This window comes from Myxine glutinosa, chromosome 1 (assembly GCF_964187855.1).
Source record: "Myxine glutinosa chromosome 1, kmMyxGlut1.1, whole genome shotgun sequence".
NCBI lineage: Eukaryota > Metazoa > Chordata > Myxini > Myxiniformes > Myxinidae > Myxine > Myxine glutinosa.
This window is the reverse complement of record NC_136261.1, coordinates 359104153-359128131: the sequence shown is the minus strand read 5'-3', so window position 1 is coordinate 359128131 and position 23979 is coordinate 359104153. Positions and strand designations below refer to the sequence as shown.

The window sequence follows — 23979 nt, the reverse complement described above, 5'->3', positions numbered from 1 at the left end:
ATGATAGAGAAAAATTTCTCCAAAGCAAGTTCAGCTAATGGATCAAATGTCATCAACACAACAACAACAGGCATTTTAAGGCCATTTTCCCTGCTAGAGCGGGGGTTAGCCATCAAATGTCACCAATTGGGCAAATAAAGGATACACCGAGAAAAAAAGAGAACCCGACCTGAGATCAGGTTTCCCGATTATTGTATTTACTGCTTAAATATAAACCTCTGAGCCTTACACCAACGTTATCTAAACCCCCTCTTCCCCGATGGTTGTAACTCCTTGCATGCTGGAAGTGGTTGGTTGATGTAGAAAATAATCAATTCAGGAATGTCATTTAGTGTCATTTAGAAACCCAGCTCAACCCCACTGTGAGACGGAGCGCTTATTGACACATTAGCCTCGAAGTTGTTTCTGATTAGAATGTTGTGTGAGAATTCCCATGATTTATCACATACAAGATATACGCCTAGCTGTGAGATGTCCCTTCTAGTGGCCAGGCCTTAAATACTGTTCATATATTTGAAACCCTGCCTATTACTATGGTCATAATTTAATTATTAATTGCAACCCCACTTGCATTCCAATCGGTTGTGAAGGGACCGCTCGGTATGCCATGGACACTTGCCACATGGCTGACTGTTGAAGAGCGATCGGTGCTAGGCTGGTAGACTTATAGTTCTGTAAAGACAAGCATTAATCACACTTTCCTCATTGGCATTACAATTGTGGTCGAGTTAACCCATTCCGATCCTACATCATGTGGACGAGTTAAGTCATCGGTGGTTGTTAGAGATGGCAAAATATTTTCAGAAATTGTCAAAAATATTTTCCGTTTAACAACCGTTGAGTCATTGATAATGCCACATTGTCTGCAGTAAACAAATAAGTTTAAACTTTAGCACCACCTTCAAACCCAGTCATGGCCTACTCAATGATAGTGAATGTAGGAACTGACTTGTTCTGCATAGGTGGGTGCCTCAGAGCGGTACGATGCCTGCGCCAACTGTAGTAGATCCATGCAGCGAATAGGAGCGGGCTCACAACCAAGGCCAAAGGCCACAGCCGGTGGCGTCCTAGAGGATGGACAACGGGGTTATGCGGTACTCAAATCACGGATCTGCCCGGGCTCATTTGGAAGCACAGTTTCACCTCACCTTTGCAGGTTGGCCCACTGTCAATGGAACCTCCACAGCCCAGTGATGAACAATAGGGTGGCATCCATCCATCATGACAATGGCAATGGTGCAAGTCATTCAAGTTCTGAAAACAAAAGAAGCCACGCAGTCATAAAGTGATGTTGACGACAAGTTACAATCTCAAATTGCACCCTTGATATCTATATATCTATCTCTATACATCTCTCTTTCTTTCTTTTCCTGTTAATTCATTCACTTGCTTGTTTTGAATATACCCCACTTCCTGTTTCTCTGCTTTTTGCCCCATCAACTCACTCTTCCATTAGCCTCATTCTTGTTTACAAAGTGTTTTGTTACACTGAACTCGATAGTAATTAATTTTTCAATCCACTTGCATAACAGCTTAATATGACTTTCCTCCTCACGCCCGGTTTGAGCTTAATACGGTGATTGGCCACATCCACAACAAGCACAGCTTGGACCATGTAACATGCCTTGTGACAATTTTTGGAAGCAATCAGATGCAAAATTATGCAATTAATTGTGCCGTCGTCTTCAATTTTCCACCAACATTTTCCTCTCCGCTCACCCCAACCTGTAAATGCTTCCCCCTCACCCTCTAAAACCTTCCCCCACACACGAAAACCTTCAGCCGCACCCCACATACACAATCTTACCCCCGCATCCCTAACACACAAACCCTTCCCTGTACCTCCCCACATAGTCAGGTGGCTTAGCAACAATTTTAGGCGTAATGTTACCAGCCGGACAAAAGTCCCAAATTTGGTATGGAGCTTCGTTTGGACCTATCAATTGATTTTAGCCTAGGAGCCATCCTGACCGTTTCAGATTTTCCAAGATGGCGGCCAAAATTCAAAATGCCGCCAGCAAAACTGAAATATCATATATCTCTGGCTGTAGAAGTCACAGATAGACAAATGAGGTATCAAATCAGGGGTTTTTGAGGTCAGTGAAACTGATTCAGGGAAAGGTACATTTCATATGTCACTTATTTTCAAGATGGCGTCCAAAATCCAATATGGCCGCCAAGGAAAATCATACTATAATGCAAGGACTTCAAAAGTTTGTTCGCCTAAGGCTCAGGCATCGAAGGATGGATTAACTTGACACTTTGCACACCTATAGCTTTCGTTTTTGACCGTGTCAATGTGGGCCGTTTTTTTTCGATTTCTATCCTAATACGGGGGGTACGGGGAAAGTAACGTTACTTTGCGGGGGTTCGGTGACCCGGATACGCGTCACACCCTCAGGTCATATGGTTTATTTACAAACACCATGCTTTGATGACGCATGACGGGTACTATTGCTAGTTAAAATGATGATATGAGAGTATTAACAGAAATTATCTATTTGTGTCTTTTCAGATAAATCAACATGGAGCTACCTGTAGACTTTAGTCGCTGCATTATCTGCCAACAAGAAACAGATGAACAGTTAAAATGTCCACTTCTCAGTCCAGGACCAAATGCTGATAATAAGACATCTGCCTACCAGTCATTCTTGAGTAATGTCGAACATTTCCGTGAGATTGATCAGCTCCCAACTGAACTGAAGTTTGGGAGTGATCAAAGTGTTGACAAACTTGTGAACAATTCTGCATTGTGGCATAAATCGTGTCATTTAAAATTCAACAATGAGAAACTGGCAAGAGCAAGAGAGCGAAAGAAATCCAATCCCGATGGTAGACAACAAATTAAGCGCCGGACAATAACCATGATTAGACAATGTTTGTTTTGCGAGAAAGGCGCAGATGAAGGTGACCTCCATCTGGTTTCAACATATTTTTTTTTTTTTTTTTTTTTTTTTTGTATACAATATCGAGGCTCGTGAAAGAGCGAACATTAATCACATGAACACACAGAAAGACAAACCGACACATAAAACATATAACATAGGGAGCGGTAGACAAGATGGGGAGAGAGGGGGAAGGACACAAACACAACATTTGAGAGCAGGGACCGAGAGACATGGAGACATCGAGAGATCTGAGAGAGGGCGAGGGCTTTGGGGGGGGGGGGCGTGGGAAGGGGGCAGTGGGAGAGGTATAAAACATATGGACACTGCCAGGACTTCCAGGAAAGAAGTTGGAATTTCAAACAAGGTGGATCTGGGGTGAATTAGCGGGGGTAGAAAAGATCAAGGTTTTGGATGGGGGAAGATAAGAGATGGTGGTGAACAGCTGTTTTAAAGACCTGGAGGGAGGAGTGGGATTGAAGGGAGTGAGGGAGTTTGTTCCAGAGGCGGGAGAAAAGAGGAATGAAAGAGTGAAGGTGAGCGGAGAGCCGAGATTTCGGCAGTTTAACCATCAGAGGGTTGCTGGCAGATCTTGTGCGACCTGTAGGAATATTTGGGGGACAGAGCACAGAGAGAGCTGGGGGTGCAAGGCCGGAGAGGAGTCGGTAGAAGACAGAAAGACCACCTACCTGCCTGCGGTGAGTGAGTGAAAGGCCCTCAGAGATAGCTTCATCGCGGGAGATTCCAATAATTCTGAAAGCTTTGGTTTCAACAGCGTGAAGCCGAGCTAGGTGTGAGGCAGGAGCACCGGCCCATAGGGGAGAACAGTATTCCATTGAGCTGCGGATGAAAGCCTTGTATGTGGTGAGGAGCTCAGGTGTGCCGAGGAAGGACTTCGCACGACGGAGGATGCCCAGTCGGCGACTGGCTTTGGAGGCCAGCTTGGAAATGTGGTTTTCCCAAGAAAGATCATGGCAGATAGTGAGACCCAAAATCTTGAGCGACAGAACTTCTTGGAGAGGATTGTTGAGAAAGTAGATGGGAGGGTTGTCCAGTCGATCTTTTCGGAGAGACATAGTAAGAGTGTGAGATTTGTCAGGATTGAAAGACATGTTCCACTTGTTTGACCAGTCTGTGATTTTGTCCAGGTCTTCAGAGAGTGAGGAGGCAGCAGACTGCCGATCTGAGGGAAGAGGAATGGAGCGGCAGAGAGTGGAGTCATCAGCAAAGAGATGGAGAGGATTTTCGAGAGAGTCAGAGAGATCATTGATGAAGACCAGAAAAAGCACGGGGCCCAGAACACTGCCTTGGGGAACTCCAGCCTGAACAGGAAGAGGAGATGAGAGAAACCCATTCAGGGCCACACGTTGACGACGACTAGAGAGGAAGTCCGCCAGCCATGCGTGGAGATTTCCATGGATACCAAAGGAGGAGAGTTTGGTGAGCAGAGCGGGGTGCCAGACCGTGTCGAAGGCACGTGATATGTCGAGGGAGACAGCTCTAATTTCCTGTTTGGCATTGAGGACCTCCATCCATTGTTGAGACAGCAGAAGCAGCATGTCCAGAGTAGAGTGACCTGGTCTGAAACCAAATTGATGATCAGAGATCAAGCCATTGGAGAAGAGGAAAGATTTCATATCAGAAGCAATGATGGATTCCATGACTTTGCTGATAATTGGGAGAAGGCTGATTGGTCTGTAGTTGCTAGGATCTGTTTTTGCACCTTTTTTGTGCAAAGCGGTGATGTTGGCTGATTTCCAAGCAGATGGCAGTTGACCTTGAGCAAAAGAGAGGGTGAAGAGAACAGAGAGAGGGTGAGATAGAGCAGCAGAGCAGGATTTTAGGACCCGTGGGCTGATGCCGTCGGGTCCAGTTGCAGAATCAGAGTCGAGGGTTGACAGAAACTTTTCCACCTTGTCAGGAGGAAAGGACACGGAGTCCAGGAGCAGCAGGGTACGACTGGGTATGGTGGGTACAGAGAGGGATGGGTTTGGGACACAAGATTTAGAGGCAAACACAGAGTTGAGGCATTCAGCTTTTTCACGTGCGGAGTCAGCTGTGTAGCCGTTTGAGGTAAGGGAGGGGATGGAGGGGGAACAAACACCAGAAACGGATTTGACCAGACGCCACCAGGATTTGGAAGAGGGAGACAGATAAGAGAGTTCGGTCTTGAGAACGGAGAGATATTGTTTCCTGGCTCTCCTGAGGGTGGACACACACTTGTTTCGGGCTTTGTGAAAGGAAATGAGATTTCCTTCCGTTGGATTTGCTTTCCAGGAGACGAAGGCAAGTTGTTTCTGGGCAACAGCCTCACCACAAGATTCCGTGTACCATGGACGGGAGGAAGGGTATGACAACTGAAGACGAGATGGGATAAATCTGTGCATGAGAGAGAGCAATTTACTTTGGAAGAATTCCCAGGATGAGTTGATGTCAGAGGTGGTAGAGATGGGAGACCAGTCCAGATGATTGATGGCTGCTTGAAGACCGTGCCAGTTGGCCTGAGTGAAATGCCAGACTCGTCGACGCTGAGCAGGCTCCCTGAGGATGGTCAGAGAGATGTCCACTTTAACAAGGACATGATCAGATGATCCGATCGGAGCAGAAGAAGAGCAGCAGACATTTTCAGGGAAGTTAGTCATAACCAAGTCCAGAAGAGAAGATGTTCCGTTGACTGAGATCCGGGTCGGGAAATTGACAGATTGTGTCAGTCCCAGTGAGTCGCAGAAGTCCTTTGCTGAGGAGCCATGGCTGGTGAGAGAGGTACCCACACCCAGCCAACTGGCATGATGACAGTTGAAATCACCACATATGAGGAAGAGAGAGTTGGGATGAGTAGATAGAAGTTGGTCCATATCATCAGACAGCGAGATGTAGATGGAGTCATCACTGTTTGGTGGACGGTACAACACACATATGAACAAGAGGTGGGAGCGAAGGGGAAGCCGTAGCCAGAGGTATTCCTGGGGGTGAGGTGGAGAGAGTGCAGTGCAGGGCGAGTGAGGAAGAGAGTTTTTGATAAAGATAGCAACCCCGCCTCCAGGACGAGGCTCAGGTCTATCATACCGGAGGAGGGAGTAGCCCGGGAGAGATACTATGGAATCAGAGACATCATAAAGGAGGAAAGTTTCTGTTAAGCAGATTACGTCTGGTTTGACAGAAGCAACCTGTATGGAGAGATCAGTTAAGTTTGAACGAAGGCCCCGGATGTTTGAGGTCCATACCGTTAATGAAGAGGAAGGGGGAGCATCAGATACAGAACAGGGGGGAGGAGGGGTAGGGTAAGATGTGGAAAAGGTGGAAGAGGTAGGGAGAGCTGTTGAAGGTGTGTCAGAGATTTCAGAATAGCTCGGAGAAAGGGAAGGATGGGGCGGACAAAAGGTTTGATGGTGATTGGGTGAGCCACAATGAGGTGTTATTTGAGGAGGGGGAAGAGCGAGGCAGAAGGTTGGGGGAGATGGAGGTGAGAGTTTGAAGGGGGAAGAAGCGGGGAGGACGCTTTGAGGAGGGGGAGTGAGCGGGGGGAAATTGAGAAGCAATGAGGGTGGGGAGATTTGAAGGGGAGGGGTGAGGGGGGAGTTTGGGAGGGAAGGGACAAGGGGAGGGATTTGAAAGGGATGGGATATGGGGGAGATTTGGAGGGGAGGGGTGAGGCAGGAGTCTAGGAGGGGAGGGGCGAGGGGGCGTCTTGGCGGGGAGGGGTGAGGGAGTAGTTTAGGAGGGAGGGGGCAAGGGGGGAGATTTGAAAGGGATGGGTGATGGGGAAGATTTGGAGGGGAGGGGTGATGGGGAAGATTTGGAGGGGAGGGGTTATGGGGAAGATTTGGAGGGGAGGGGTGAGATTGGATTTTTGAAAGTGTACGATTTATGGGAAACGAACATTTATTGCAAAACGAGTTTCTTGTGACCTTCGAGTTAAAAATACGTTTAAGGACGCTGGATGGAGGATGGAGTGCAGGAGAGTTTAGGGAATGTAGAACAAAGGCACTATAGGAGATGGATATTTTTTTTGGGATGAATTGATTTGGTGAGCAAGTCGAAAGCAGCCTTTTAAAGAAGAAGAAGAAAAAGGTGTTATAAAATATGACGGAATACATAACTTGAGGGGAAAGTGTAAACATTGAAGGTTAATGAGTGAAAACTATCTGGGGAAATGGGGGAGAAACACGTGGTCGAAGAACGAACGAACGAATAAGAATGAATAAACGAATGAGAACAGAGAAGGAAATGTTGTTGTTGTGTTTTTTTTTTTTTTTTTTTTTTTTTTTTTTGAGTTGAGATTTACACAAGGAAGTTGGCTATGGGTGAAAAGACTGGGAATACAGAGAACGAAAGTTATTGGATCACAAACGACGGACCACTGAGAGAAAAACAAAGCCTCAAGGTTGTACAGTGCACACTGTACAAGGCCTTGCTCGCGACACGGCAAACAGACGATCAATTTATGAAAGATAAACACCGAGAAACAACCAAAGTTGCACACAATAACTTCACACACCGAAAGATAAATACAGTTTCGACAAAATACAATTGTGAACAGACTTAACTTCGAAAAACGTGGAGACCGTGTGGAGCTTCGAAAATCTCTGCCGCCGTCTCCAAGATCTCGCGAGATCATATGATATGGATGCCAGTCTAAGAGCTATGATCAACGAACTGCAAGATACCCAACTACTTGCGAGGATTGTTGGTGGAGATCTTATAGCTATGGATGTGAAGTATCATCTAAAATGTTTGACTAACCTTAGAAATCGGTATCGCAGTCACATGAGACAGTTACACCATGCAACAGTAAACATTGATGACGTAATGAATGAGTCTAGAGCATTTGTTGAACTCACCAGTTACATTGAAATGTCTGTTAATGCCGGGACTTTCATCTTCAAATTATCCGAGTTACACTCACTGTACGTGAATCGGCTTGAGGCGTTGGGCATCAAAAAGACTATCAACAAAACCAGATTGAAGGAACAGTTACTTGAACTATTTTCTGATGCACAAGTGCAACATGATGGGCGGGGCATCGTTCTAATATTCAAAGAGGAATGAAAGACATGATAAAAGATGCTATGAAAAAGCGTGACTTTTCAGAAGATGCCCTGATTCTGGCACGCGCGGCAAACATCGTTAGAAAAGATATCTTCCATCATGAAGGATTCAAATTCACTGGCCAGTTTCCACCAGGTTGTCAGGAGAACTCATTACCCTCTAGTCTGAAATTTCTCGTCTCCATGATTCTCAATGGTCCTAATCTGAAAGACCAAGAGAGTAATGAGTCACAAGTGTGCCTAACTATTGGGCAAAACATCATCTACAACGTCAAGAAAAGGAAACCTAATTCGCCTGTGAAAGTCCGGCACACTCTTGACCGAGAACCTCCGCTAACAATTTATATTGGCCTCAATATACATGCGCTGACTAGGAGCAAGAAAATCATCCAACAGTTACATACAATGGGTATCAGTGTTTCCTACGACAGGGTGATGCAGCTTGAAGACTGGCTCGCCACAGCTGTATGCGAGAGGTTTGAAGATGATGGTGCAGTAGCTCCGACTATTCTTCGGAAAGGTCTCTTCACTGTAGGAGCTCTTGACAATCTCGACCATAATCCGAGCTCATCCACGTCAAAGACATCTTTCCACGGCATGGGAATAAGTCTTTTCCAATTCCCAAGTGAGAGGGAACCTGGTGTGACTAGACAGCCTGTTGCTATACCACCATCTGGGTCACAGACTCATTCGCTTCCAGACAGTTATGCCTCTGTTCCTGCTGTTTCGCTGAAGACCACCGATGTTGCTGTTCCACAGAATAATGTTCAACCCATCAAATCTGTTTTACCAGATGCAAGACGTGACGAATATGGCTTGATAGAACATGGTCTTCAACTTGTCAATGATACGGAACTGAGCAAGGATAATTCGCTTACATGGTCTGCCTATCATGCCTCTAAGCAAGAGGTGACAGTAGAGCTGTCAGCTGTATGTGCACTACTTCCTCTGTTTTATGAAAAGTCAGCCACACCTGCAATGATTAAACATGGCATGGATGTCCAAAGGCAAGCAACAGAGTACCTTAACCCAGGACAAATCCCAGTCACAACATTTGATCAGCCGTTGTTTACGCTCGCCAAGTACATACAATGGAAATGGCCAGATACGTATGGAGAGAAAGTGCATGTGGTTATGATGGGAGGATTGCACATCGAGATGGCTTTATGGAACACTGTTGGAGATTTGTTACAGGGCTCTGGGTGGACAGCAGCCCTTACTGAAGCTGAGGTAGCCTCATCTGGAATTGCTGATTCATTCCTGAAAACAGCTCACCTGACCAGAACTAGACACGCTCACCAAGTTACACTTTTGACCCTTAAGAAGCTTATCGTCGAGGCATTCAACCAGGATCCCAGCGGTGCGAATGATAACGAGAGTTTTAATAACTGGCATGAGAGAATGTGTAAAAACTGTCCCACGTTCAAGTTCTGGGATTTGATTACGCAATATGAGATCCTCATTCTCATATTTGTAAGAGCCCACCGGGAGAGGAACTTCACACTGTACATTAGCGTTCTGGAGGAGCTCGTACCTTTGTTTTTCGCATTAGATCATGTGAACTATGCTAGGTGGCTGTCCGTCCATATCAGAGACATGAAATCTCTGCCGAAACCAATCAGAGATGAATTTGAGACTCGCCATCACTGGGTAATCTCGAAGTCAACCCACAGATATTCTGCTATACCCGTTGATCAAGCGCACGAGCAGGAAAACAAAGTTGTGAAGGGTTCCGGTGGTGCAGTAGGACTAACTGAAAATCCAGTCGCCTTCAAACGTTGGATGACCTCTGGACCAGAACTCGCCAGACTCATGAAGCAGTTCGAGAATGAATATATTCTTGATGATGACCCGGAAAACCCTACGAATTTCGAGCACCATGAACAGGGACTCGCCACACAGAAAGCGTTCCAGCAACAGGTTGATAGCCAATCTAAAGTCATACAAAAGATGGGCAATCCTTTCCTGGATGATTTTCCCGAGTTAGTAACTCTTGACAGTCGTAACTGCATGAGTGAGACCATCGTGAATACAATCCGTACACCGGAAGACATTGGTACGAAAAAGTATCAGGACTATGTGACAACAGTCCTTGTGGATCGCACTCGCTCCATACACAATCCGATGTCAAAAAATTCGCTACCCTTATTCTCGACAAAAGTCAAAGCTAAATCCAAGGACGGCAAGAAAGTAAAAGTGCTTGAGAACAATATGGCACTCTTCGGACAGTTATACATCTCCTTGCAAAATAGGGATGGTGTTATCAATGACTTCTTCGCACATGAGGTTCAGTCATATCCTCCTTCCCTGTCTGACTTTGGCAAGCTGAACCTGCCAGGTACAAAATCTCAATTGTTGCAATGCATCGAGGAGCCGAACCAGACAGAGCCACCTGCATCATTTGACTGCAAAGTCCTGGACGGTGCTGTGATTGTGCACTGCTTGCCTGTAACACATGTCAGAACATTCCACGAATATGCAGACAATGTGTTCATTCCCTACCTGGAACGACAGCTAAAGACCACCAAACGACTGGACCTTGTGTGGGATACATACATACCGAACAGTTTGAAGGAGTCAACCAGGGAAAAACGAGGGAAAGGAACGCGCAGAAAGGTATCTGGTGACACCAAGCTGCCAACAAACTGGATTGACTTCCTCCGTGATCCTATCAACAAGAAAGAACTGTTTGAATTTCTTTCCTCAAAGGTGGCAGAGTTAAACTGTCCCGCAGGCAGTTCGGTATACATCACAGCTGGAGAGAATGTTATATGCATTGGAACTGAGATCGAAATGTCCATGTGCAATCAGGAGGAGGCCGACACGAGGATCGTGGTTCACGTGAAGCATCCATTGGAGAATGGTTCAAAAATTGTCCAAGTGCGCACCGTGGACACAGACATTGTTGTTGTTCTTACTGGCATGTTTCATGATCTTTCACGTATTAACTCAGATGTAGACCTATGGGTAGCCTACGGTGTGGGAAAGAACTACACACATTACAGTATCAATGCCATCTGTGCACGCCTCGGTGAACCTAAATCAAGGTCCCTACCCATGTTCCACGCCTTCTCAGGATGTGATACCACGTCAGCATTTCGAGGGAAGGGAAAGAAATCATTCTGGCAAGCATGGCATGTATATGATGCAATCACAAATGTTTTCGTACACCTGGCCACACATCAATTTGAGCATGTTGATTTGGAATCTGAAACATTTAAGAAGATCGAGCGAATAGTTATCATAGTGTATGACAAAACAAGCAATTTGACCAATGTAAACACTGCACGTATGGAGCTCTTCTCCCAGAAGAGTCAAGCTGTAGACAAAATTCCACCTACTCAGAATGCACTTCTGCAGCACACAAAGAGGGCAGTGTACCAGGCTGGCATCTGGGTTACCAGCATGTTAGCACAACAAAAACTTCCAAGTCCAGCTGGATATGCTTGGAAAAAAGTCGCCGAATCTTGGGAACCTGTCTGGACAACAATTCCCGAAGCTTCTCGTGCTTGCAGAGAATTTATCAAATGCGGCTGCAAAAGAGATTGTACAGTGTGCAAATGTAGCAAGGCTAATCTCCCTTGTACATCTCTTTGCCGGTGTAAATGTTCTACCAGATCATAAGGTCAGTCACAGCAAAAATACTGGTCTGATGCCACATTTGAACGAATATCATATCATTATTTTAATTTTTTTTGGCGGCCATGTTGGATTTTGGACGCCATCTTGAAAATAAGTGACATATGCAATGTACCTTTCCCTGAATCAGTTTCACTGACCTCAAAAACCCCTGATTTGATACCTCATTTGTCTATCTGTGACTTCTGCAGCCAGAGATATATGATAATTCAGTTTTGCTGGTGGCATTTTGAATTTTGGCCGCCATCTTGGAAAATCTGAAACGGTCAGGATGGCTCCTAGGCTAAAATCAATTGATAGGTCCAAACGAAGCTCCATACCAAATTTGGGACTTTTGTCCGGCTGGTAACATTAAAGTTGATAAGCCACCGCACTAACACTCAAAGCCTCCCCCACATCCCACACACTCAAACCTTCCCCCACACCACACACACTCAAACATCCCCTTAACTACAAATCCATCAGCTTACTTTCAATCATCAGCAAGTTCATGGAATCAATCATCACAAATTGGTATGAAATCCTTCCTTTTCTCCAACAACCTCATCTCAGATCACCAACTTGGTTTCAGACCAAGTCACTCCACCTTCGACATACTGCTTCTACTCACCCAACAATGGATGGAGGCCTTCAAAGTCAGACATTAGATCAAGGCTGTCTCACTGGACATATCTCGTGCTTTTGATATGGTCTGGCATCCTGACATACTCTCTGAGCTGTCTGTCTATGGCATACAATGCCAACTCCACACGTGGCTTAACAACTTTCTCTACTCTCGGAGCCAACGTGTGGCACTCAACGGAATCATTTCATCTCCACTCCCTGTCAAGTGGTTCTGGGCCCAGTCCTATTCCTCATATTCATCGATTTATCTCTCTAACTCTGGAAAATCCCCTTTATCTGTTTGCTGATGACTTCAACCTCTGCCATGACATCCCTCATCCCTCAGACAGGCAGGCTGCAACCTCTTCCCTCTCTTCAGATGTTGGAAAAATCACAAGCTGGTCAAACACATGGAATAAGTCTTTCAATCCTGACAAATCTCACACTTTCACTATCTCTCTCTCTCTGAAAGGACCATCTGGCAAACCCTCTTCTCTACTTTCCTAACGATCCTCTTGAGGAAGTTCAGTCATTCAAACTCTTAGGTCTCATTATCAGCCATGATCTTTCTTGGGAAAACCACATTTCAAAGTTGGCCTCCAAAGCCGGCCCTGATATCGTGACCACAAAGATTTGAGATATCGTGCTGTACAGGATATCGTTTTTGGCCTTATCACTCAATGGTGAAAAATCACTTAAAATTCTCGTATCCGGATCTTCACCAAAATTGAATCAATTCTTCCTTGAGAAATGCCCAAACTGTCCATCAACATCCGTCCGAATCCGTCCATAACTTTTTGAGATATCGTACTAACAGTCAGACGGGTGAAGACACAACCTCCGTCCACCTTCCACCTTAGATGGTGGAGGTAATAATTAAATAAACATTCTTGAGAGAATAAAATTAGTAGCATTCCTTTAAAGGTAAGTCTGTATTGATAGGTGAAACCCGACACGTAAAATACCTCTGGGAAAAAAAAAAGAAAAAGACAAATCATAAAATATTAAATAAAAGCAAAACTAATCACAACTGTGCAGTACATCTGTGCCAAGAAGCTGGAATGCATCTACAGACAAAGAGCCTCCATTAGGATATCAACAAGTACAAAAAGTTTTAATTAAAACAAAAGCCGCGTCGATGTTACACAATGCCTAGATGCAGCTGTGCCTATAACGTCGATGTTATAGGCACAGGACATTCCTATTGATTCGATTACTTGATGTTATTTTTGTGCAAAGTGAAAATATATCTCGGCAATTTCCCGTGTGTGGCGACGAATTTTTAATATATCTCGGCATTTTCCCGTCTGTTATTTCAGGCGGTGTATGACTGACCATGCCGCGATTTAAAAAAAAAAAAATCTCGGCAATTTCCCGTGTGTGGCGACACGTGAACGAAGCTATGCTCCTCTCTCCACATTATTGTGACGACGTATAAATTAAATATTTCATCGTGACGATTGTCATCAAATGGACGAATTTTTAATATATCTCGGCATTTTCCCGTCTGTTATTTCGGGCGGTGTATGACTGAGCATGCCGTGATTTAAACAAAATATATATATCTCGGCATTTTCCCGTCTGTTATTTCGGGCGGTGTATGACTGAGCATGCCGCGATTTAAAAAATATATATCTCAATGGGCTTGAAGTTACAGGCCTTTGAGAATTCATTTCGTTCTATAAAGGGCAACTTTCATCGGATTTTCTTCCCGTTTTTTTTCAACCGAGTCTAAAACTATGTTAGCGACTGTGAAAAATGAAATGATATATCGAATTTGATTTGAAATAAAACTGTGTGAGAGAGGAAGACACCACGGGCCTACAAAACAGGCCTCAAAGCTATGCGAGTTAATAAAATGGTGGATATTTGTTTATATGAAGCCTCTCCCAAAATGGGTGGAGCTATGGTTCCCAGAATGGGTGGAGCTTCGAGGTTTTGTCTTCTCTGCAAGAACAAGAAGAACAAGAAGAAGAAGAAGAAGAAGAAGAACAACAACAACAGAACCAGAGGGCACTCTATGAGCAGCGTCTGCGACGCGGCTAAAAAGATCAATCATAGAGCTTATGGCAAATACGATGCAGAAAAGACATCTTACCATGAAGGTGACATGTGACTAAGAATAGGATAAATTGGAGGACCCGCAATGCTCAGTCTCAAAATCCCTCAGTCTCAAAACGCCCATATAAGTTCCCATTTCCAATGCTGGTAATTTATTTATTTCTGGGAGTGAACGTCCTTTCACGCATCTCTGCAACATCCCATCACATCGAGCATGTGACACAGCTCCCATGATGCATCAGCACCGGCACAAAAAATCCCTCAAGATTCGACAGTAAACCAAGAATCAAACGTTCTCACCCCATGGCCATTGCAGATATCTGCTTTAGCACTGTGGTATCCCAGCAAGCTCACGTTCACACACCGATGATCCATGCAAACCTGCAAAGCAGCCACAGTTAAGCATGGCGATGAAAGCACAGGAGGGGGAAAAATTAATTAAAGTTTTTGGACTTAAGAGTCCAATGTGGGAGAAATTAAGAGCATGAATATATTCACACACAAATCACATTGGCGTAAATACAAAAGGGTCATCTAATTATTATTATAATGGGGTTTGGATTGAGGGAGAAGAAAGAGGTTGATAGTGTAAAAATTGGAGATCGAGAGAAAAAGGATTGAAAGGAAGACTGTTCAGACAGTGAAAGAGGTTTATAAGAGTCAGGAGAGAAGAAAATGGCAGTAGAGTACTGTAAAACTCAATGGTGTCGTGCTCTCCAGTATGGGCTGCTGCCCCAGCAACACATCTGTCTTTCTTGGATTCTGTGGAATCCTAAGCTCTCAAAATTATTGGAATCTCTCGTGATGAAGCCGAAGCACAACGTCTGTTGCTCTCACATCATATATTTGAGTATTCAGTATATTTGCAAAATAAATACATGGCTTCTCATGAAAAGGGCATGCAAATAAAAATGAGTAAGATCCAATGGCAGGTCATCCCGAGGTTCATTTACCTTGTCCGGTCCACACTTAGTCCCAGTTTGCACAAGGCCAAGGTCCAGCACGTCCGAGCCTTGGTTGTAGTCAACAGCACGACACTTTTTGTAAACAGCAAAGTGTGGCTGCATGTGGCTAAACAGAGGCCACGATGCTGTGCTCTCGCACACCACCTTTCCACACTTTACGTTTCTGCAGAAAGCATGCGTGCAACGTCATCACACTGCTCCATATCGAGCACCACACGTGTTGAAACAAATCTGTCTTTTTCGGTGGTACACACAAGCAGACAGAAATTTGATCCACCACCCAAATTTACACTGGTGGTGAAACATGAAAGGGGAGGTCTGAGGAGTTGGACAGAGCCGGTGACTGCCTGACGAAACGCCAGCAAAAAAACCTCACCAACTGGCATGTTATGCATACAAAAGTATTATGTTTTTAATTACTTGGGGAGAGGGGGGGGGTGGGGTGGAGGGTGTGAGACTGTGAGAGTGTCATAATAAAAATAAATTTGGGGGAAATTTTTGAATAAAAAAAATAAAATAAAACATTTGACCTCTTTTTTAAATAAATAAAGAAATAAACAATAAAACGTTGTGCAGAGCACGATTCTTGCAAAATCCACTCCTCCCCAAAATAAAAAGTTTCCACAGATACATCAATTTGACTATTTCATCAAGATTTAAATTGACAGTCCTAATCAACGCTCAGGTCAATCGGATTAAAATTGATGATTTTTCAAATGAAAATTGATATTAAAAGTTTAACCTTGAGTTGATCTTTGACCTTAAAAATAGTTGGTTTCCCAATTCATTGAGGCACTATGCAATTGCTGTTCAATTAATTAAGTCAATCGGATGAAAAATGGCAATTTTAGAAATTCGACCGCAAGGTGACCTGTGACCTTTGACCTCAAAATCAATAGACTTCTTCCTTATGACCAACTCTACCATCTGGTGAAGTTTCGTGGAGATCGGTTTAAAATTGTCGTGAAGATCGGATCGGAAGATCGGTTTAAAAAGGCGATTGACAGACAAACAGACAGCCAAACAGAATAACGTACAAGACCAACCAATGTCCTTGAAAAATCTGTGATCTTTGAAAAAAAATTGATCAAGACTTTAAAATCAATAAGAGCATGTTTAAAATCAATCAATAAAATCAATAAAAATCAAAATTTGATAAAGAAAAAATCTTTTTTGAAATTTTTTGGAATCTTTGATTGAGATTCTGTACAATTCTGTACAATTTATGAATGTTTCATGTTATGAAACATTTGTCTTTTTCACAGTTTGACACAACAACACTTCTTCTCTGCACAATAACCAAATCAATGCAGCACAATAATACAAAACAACATTAAAGGTGGAAAAGCAGAGAAGAAGAAGAAACCTTAAATTAAATTACACTTCCTGAATCCTAGACTGGAGAAAATACAGGGTGATGCAACATGACAGCTGAAAGGGCATTGCACGCCGTTTTTACTTTGCACCATACAATGAGAAGGCCAAGGAAAGCTCAATCAACGATTATAAAATTTACAGAGTGTAACCAATTGCAAAACAGCACGTCTGAGGTCCAGCAATTGTACACAAATGCTAGCCTAGGTTGTCTGAGTGCGTGCCACTGGCCTAACTCTTTCACCAAATTATATTATACATATTTTTATGCAACATGAATTTTTTTTTTGTGTCACGTGTGCAGCGATGTTGTTATGCCACACCCCCATGATGACACCTTGAATGCTCATGACCTTGAGGCAATATTACTGTGGCTTTTCCCGTGCTTGATATGGGTTTGTTGATAGCACGTAATGGTCCATGGTACCAGCTTAGATAGGACAGGCAGACAGGACAGCCAACTTAACCCCCTTCAGAGTATGGCACACTCAACCAAATCCAGACCAGACAGCTCAAAGGCAAGGACACAATCTCTGAGCAAGGGAGGATTGCTATGGAGCACACCTGCGCTCACATGCTTGAAGACGTCCTTTGGGGTTGCGACCACAATTTCCAAACTCATTACCTTTGGAGTTCACTTCGAGAAAGCATTGCTCAGAAGCAACCGTGGCTCCTGTTCAAACAACAGGCAAAGAAAAGGCAAGAAATTGAGAAGAGTTTAAGAAACAGGAACTCTGATAAAATTAATGATAAAGTGGGACAGTGGCCTCACCTTCTCCCCAGATGCTTTCACACTGAGCGAGCAGCGTAAAGCAAGAGCCCTGATAGCAATAGGCATCCCCGCCCAGGCACTCTCGCCCATCTAGGACTGTCCGGTCATTGGGGCAGAAAGACGATGAGCCATTGCAGAACTCCGGCACGTCACAGGGACCTCTTGCTGACCTACAGGTCTCACCGTGGCTCATGAACTGCAGAATGTTGGGATTACCAAATAAGTAAATAAAGAGTTCAAATGATGTTATAACTGCGTGAAATTTGTACTTTTACAATGAAATCCTGATCGGTTTATTATGAGTAGAATCTTGGGTGGACAGTAACAATACATTTGATGCAATATAATAATAATGGATGGCTTTTCTAGCCGAAGACGGCCATTAACACGTGATACGTGAACACCTGGGAGCACAAATGTGTTTGTAGAGAAGGAGCTGCAGCCCCACAGCAAGCGCACTCTGACATAGGAAGCAGTGTCAAATAATAATTGAGAAGACTTAAGAGCCACAATTTAGGCACGGTGCTGGTGATATATCACGTAATCTTAACGAAGGACACTGTGGGATCCTTAACATCCACCGACTACTGCCGGCGGACGGGATGCCCAGTTCAACGTCCATCCGAGGGACGGCACCCACATTGATGAATCACCCTGCCTGTGGAACACTGGGATAGCAGTTTATAGATTGGTCAGGATTTGAACCCAGGTTAGACAGCCGAGAAGCGAGTACACACTCACCACACAGTGCTTGCAGCACTCTCCATGTGCACACCATGACCTGGCACTCAGCTTGCAAGTAGACGGGTCACAACACTCATTTTTGCACTCCTGTACAGACACGCAGGCACAAACCATGCAAAATGCCTTGGTACACAGTCTTCAAATTTAGTGCTCAATGAGGTGCAATTTGTGGCCCTGAATATCGATTGAGATAAAAAATATAACTTGACAAGTTAAGAGTCTCATTTAAAGTATCAATTTCAAGGAAACAAACTTGGCAACCTCACAACTAACCTTATTCACGACCCAACCTGAACAGCCAGTCGGTTTTTACCTGCGACCTGTCGCAGGTCTACAAGAGCTCTGCATGGGTTTTTTTTTTTGTTTTTTTGTTTGTTTGTTTTTTGTATACAAGATCGAGGCTCGTGAAAGAGCTAACATTAATTACACAAAAAGTCAAACCGACACACAAAACACAAAAAACAAGGGGAGCGGCAGACAGGATGGGGAGAGAGGGGGAAGGACACAAACACAACATTTGAGAGCAGGGACATCGGGAGGATTTGGGGGGAGGTGGGAGAGGTATAAAACATATGAACACTGCAAGGACTTTGAGGTGAATTAGCGGAGGTAGAAAAGATCAAGGATTTGGATGGGGGAAGATAAGAGATGGTGGTGAACAGCTGTTTTAAAGAAATGAAGGGAGGACTGGGATTGAAGGGAGTGGGGGAGTTTGTTCCAGAGGCGGGAGAAAAGGGGAATGAAAGAGTGAAGGTGAGCAGAGAGCCTAGATTTTGGCAGTTTAACCATAAGAGGGTTGCAGGCAGATCTTGTGCGACCTGAAGGAATATTGGGGGGACAGAGCACAGAGAGAGCTGGGGGAGCAAGGCCGGAGAGGAGTCGGTAGAAGACAGAAAGACCACCAACCTGCCTGCGGTGAGTGAGTGAAAGGCCCTCGGAGTTAGCTTCATCGCAGGAGATTCCAACGATTCTGAAAGCTTTGGCCTCAACAGCGTGAAGCCGAGCTATGTGTGAGGCAGGAGCACCAGCCAAGAGGGGGGAACAGTATTCCATTGAGCTGCGGATGAAAGCCTTGTATGTGGTGAGGAGCTCAGGTGTGCCAAGGAAGGACTTCACACGACGGAGGATGCCCAGTCGGCGACTGGCTTTGGAGGCCAGCTTGGAAATGTGGTTTTCCCAAGAAAGATCATGGCAGATAGTGAGACCCAAAAGCTTGAGCGACAGAACTTCTTGGAGAGGATTGTTGAGAAAGTAGATGGGAGGGTTTTCCAGTCGGTCCTTTCGGAGAGACATTGTAAGAGTGTGAGATTTGTCAGGATTGAAAGACATGTTCCACTTGTTTGACCAGTCTGTGATTTTGTCCAGGTCTGCAGAGAGTGAGGAGGCTGCAGACTGCCGATCTGAGGGATGAGGAATGGAGCGGCAGATAGTGGAGTCATCAGCAAAGAGATAGAGAGGATTTTCCAGAGAGTCGGAGAGATCATTGATGAAGACCAGAAATAGCACAGGGCCCAGAACACTACCTTGGGGAACTCCAGCCAGAACAGGAAGGGGAGATGAGAGAAATCCATTCAGGGCCACACGTTGCCTACGACCAGAGAGGAAGTCCGCAAGCCATGAGTGGAGATTTCCATGGATACATAGAAAATGTACGTGGATCTTGTACAATGTACGTCGTTGTTGTTGTGGATCTTGTTGGGGGTCGATTTTTGAAATGTGCATCCATTGGTCGGACGTCTGCTGGTCTCCACCCACATTTGTCGCTCAACTTCACCCACCATGGCACCCAGTCAAATAATAAGGCCGCCATATAGGTTTTCTGGTGGACCTATGACATCAGGCCTGTAGGCCTCTGTTGATTAATACACTGCCAGGGATTGTTGCGTCAGATTTCCATTGCCTTTGTTTGGGTCGAGTGCCACTCACAAAAAGGGAACCCGAAAATTTTAATCATATGTCAATTAAAAATTATGAGTAAGGTTTAATCAAGCCCATCAGCATGCATGGTATGCTCCTCCCTAAAAAATAGCTTTACAAATTTCTTTTTTAAACGGCCCCATATTGGGGTTAAACAATCTGTGATTGTGATGTATCAATTAATTCTGATATAACCGTGGCGGAGGGTGACATGGATAAGAGGCGTCAAATTAATTATTTAATATCGCATTAAATATACGTTTCCCCAATTGTGCTGTTCATCTTTTAAGAGTGATTTAAATGTGCGTTTCCCAATGGGGCAGTTACCGGTTTTTGTCGCAGGTTGTGACTACAGTGCAGTCATTCTTGATGGGTTAAGGTCACAATGCCTTACATCCCATTAATACGGAGGTATAAGGAAGTAGATATATCCTCACCCACACCCGTGTATCTACTATTATACGCCAGCTGAGTCTTTTCCAGCTAGGTCCATATTCGACGGTGTAATGGTTAGAGCATTGGTGTAATGGTTTGCTCCGAGTCTGGGCGGTCGACGGTTTGAACCCAATCCCGACAGAGTCATACCAAGACTTCAAAAAATAGTGCATGCTGCTTTATTGCTTGATGTTCAGCATTCAAGAGTGATATAGACAAGTAACCATATGCTGGCAACCATTGTGATGGCTTGATGGGCCTAATGGCCTCCTCCTGTGTTAAGTTTAGGTGTATTAGGGAACTCGTGTTATCCAGCACGCAAAGCGAAAAACGGGGTGAAGCATTTGGTTCACTTTGTCTGGCTGTCTACAGACATCAGTCCATGATCGAGGAACTAATTAATTTTAATTGAATGTAAGATTTTGAACAATGTAGAACACTAATAGGAAGAAGAACCTGCAGTTTTTAGCAGTACTTTGGCTGTGGATTTAGCAAATTGTACAGAATCTCATCCCGATCCCACATGTGCAGAGAGGAGTGAGGTAAGTATTTATTTTTTTATTTTTTACTTTGTCTGCCTGCCTGGCAGTCAAACAAAATTTAAAATCAATCCAAACAGGAAACTTTGTTTTTAGGGACATCATAAAGGGCACAAACGACAAGCACAAATAACTAATGTAACATCTTAAATAAGGTGGTGTAAAAGGCGGTGCATCAACAGCGGTAAACTTACGGAAAAAAAGTTTGTTTTCTTTTTTTCTACAATCTTTGAAACTTTTATTTTATTTCAATTGAATTATATCCTTGAACACCAGATCACAAATCGCCTGGTTGGCACTTTCAAAAACCTCCAGTTTTAGCAGAACTTGGGCAAAATATTATGCCATTATACGCCATCTCGACCAATTAAACGTCCTGATCGTGCTCTCAGCGTTTGGGAATATTGAGATTCAGGTAAAATGGCAACTAATAGTAAATATGCTCGGAAACGCAAAGCAAGAGTTTAAAAGGCCCTTCCCATGTCCTCTTTCTCAAGACTGCGTGGGGCAAGGTGTTCTACGAACTCTCGAGTTATATTATAATGAGTCAACCTGGCGCTAAAATAAATAAAAACCAAAGCTATAAAACCAATTGTTTCATAGCTGTTTTACTTGCCTTGGTGTAGGTACGAAGTCATCCTTCAATGTGAGTGGTAATGCACTTGTTACGCAAATGACAGGTAAGGGCTAGAGAATGCATGCATTTCTGGCTGTTTTATTTTTTTCTTCTATTCTTATTGTTTTATGTGGATTAAGCACCCTTGACTTTTATTGTGTCCATCATCTTGAAAGGGCTCATGCATCCCCCTTCCCGACCCTCCTCTCCGAGACGTTTTTTGTTCATTAATTGGGTACCATCAAATTGAGGTGGAAAGAACTGGGAAGTGGCCATGTGCTGTGTGCAGGAAGGGTGTCTGAGTGAATTCCATTCAATGTACAATGTGCGCTGAGTGGGTTCATCAAAAATGTAGTGGTTTGAGAGGGTCATTAACCAGTGTGGCAGCTACATTCAAGTGTAAGGTGTGCACAGAGGGAGCTGCAGATGAAGGAAATGTTGAGCTGGATCTTGGAGACGGCATGAAGCTGGAAGGTGTGAAAACATTTTGTTACCTAGGAGACATGCTGAATGGAGAAGGTGGATCAGACCTGGCAACGGTTGCTAGAGTGAGATGTGCATGGAAGAAGTTTCGGGAACTGAGTGGCGTGCTGACGAGGAGGGGAGTGTCGTTGAAGCTGAAGGGAAAGGTGTACGCTGCATGTGTGAGAAGTGTTATGATTTATGGGAGCGAGACATGGGTAATGAACATAGAGCAGCAACGAAGGCTGGAAAGGGTGGAAATGCGAATGGTTCGGTGGATGTGCGGAGTATCGTTGAGAGAGAGGAAGACAAATGATGAATTGCGAAAGATGATGGGAATAGAGCCTGTGATTGATGCTGTGAAGAGAAACAGTTTGAGATGGTTTGGTCATGCGTTGAAGAAGGATGAAAGTGACTGGTTGAGAAGAGTGATGGAAATGAATGTAGAAGGAAGTAGAGGACGGGGAAGACCGAGAAAGACTTGGCTAAAGATGGTCGAAGAAGAAATGCGGGCAAGGGGGTTAACAAGGGGAGATGCAGAAAATAGGGCAAAATGGAGAAGATTGTCATGGGGACCGCAAGGCTAACCCCCCCTCTTGCAGGGAAAATGGCCTTAAAATAATAATAATAATAATTCATTTATTTTGTATAGCGCTTTTCCAGAAGCCCAAAGGCCTGTTGTTTGTAATTGGGTACCACTTCTGAAAACCATTTCCGAAAATGAAATTTCCTTTTGTCCTGTTGCATCTTGATCCGTTCAATGTACTGGTACTATCTCTTCCACGAGCCTCGACTATGTACACAAAAAACTTTGACAAAATCATGATTCTAGTGAGTCGGTATTACCAAGTGGATATGTGCAGAGTTGGCAGGTGTGGATTTAGCCATATACAATGAAATACGTCGCAGACCTTCACATTATGCAGCAAATTATCTGTGCATGGAGAACCATCTCCATTGTTATTTGGTCAAGAAAGGACACATATAAAGGGAAAGAAAAGTCAGAAGAGTTGCTTCAACTCTAAGAAACTCTTCCATAAACACGAAAACAAAAATAGGAAAGAACAGAGATGGGACTCCGTTTTGCTTATTTGTGTTTATCAGAAAGTGATCCCGAAGGACATGCTGCTGACCTCCACTGAGCCACAGTCACATTCTTCCCCTGCATCGACGATCAGGTTGCCACAGCGTGCAGGTTGGAGGCTCTTGGTCGGCAGGTTCAGGAGACATGTGCCCCCCTTGACCAAGACCCCAAGGTCCTCTTCACTGCAGTTGCTGAACGCTGTTGCGGGAGGGTTCCTGTAGTTCACAATGAGCAAGAGAAAATATGCATGGTGGACTTAAGAAACTCAACAGCAATGTCCTATGTCATGGGAGACAATCCCTTTATCTAATGATCCAGAGGAACTTAAGAAGCCCTATTAAAAACAATAAACCTATTATGTTATGATTATAGTCATGGAAAAGTGAAAACTAAGCAATACGTACTCTAAGTCGGGTTTGACCACATTGTCCACATGACAAGTCAATGACAATAATCAAAAGATAGTATCCACGTCATTTAAAGAATAGTTGTAAAACCAGAACTGTTTCATACCTTATGGAGGCAGCCATGAGGCAACCCTCAGGTGATGGGCACAGACACCAGCGTTCGTCATCATGACCCATCCCCAGGTTGTGCCCCAGCTCGTGTGCCATGACAGCTGCTGTGAGTAGCATCTCTCCCATCTGCGAGCACGTGTCAGGAATGGAGGAAATCGTTCACACCAATGTCAGAAAGGTAATGCAAAAATACTTTAGTCTGACAGTGCATTGGGAGATACCACCTCTCCCCCAGGCCCCAACCCCTCTACCACCTACCAAGCGACAACTGAATAAAGCAGAGCAATAGCTACTACAGGCAGGCCATGGAGCTCTCT

At 44.3% G+C, this 23979-nt stretch overlaps 1 protein-coding gene across 2 annotated transcripts in view; it reads right to left on the bottom strand.

The window, feature by feature from the left end:
- Window positions 1-23979, bottom strand: part of LOC137414146 (disintegrin and metalloproteinase domain-containing protein 9) — a 62365-nt gene that overhangs the window by 14292 nt on the left and 24094 nt on the right. For both annotated transcript variants that reach the window (XM_068099632.2, XM_068099641.2), the window contains exons 10-18: window positions 23658-23788; window positions 23194-23359; window positions 18089-18178; window positions 17348-17543; window positions 17140-17248; window positions 15190-15364; window positions 14537-14617; window positions 1149-1254; window positions 950-1067 (exon numbers count right to left, since the gene is read on the bottom strand). In XM_068099632.2, coding sequence (XP_067955733.2) covers window positions 950-1067; window positions 1149-1254; window positions 14537-14617; window positions 15190-15364; window positions 17140-17248; window positions 17348-17543; window positions 18089-18178; window positions 23194-23359; window positions 23658-23788 — 1172 coding nt within the window. The remainder of the gene's footprint in view (window positions 1-949; window positions 1068-1148; window positions 1255-14536; window positions 14618-15189; window positions 15365-17139; window positions 17249-17347; window positions 17544-18088; window positions 18179-23193; window positions 23360-23657; window positions 23789-23979) is intronic.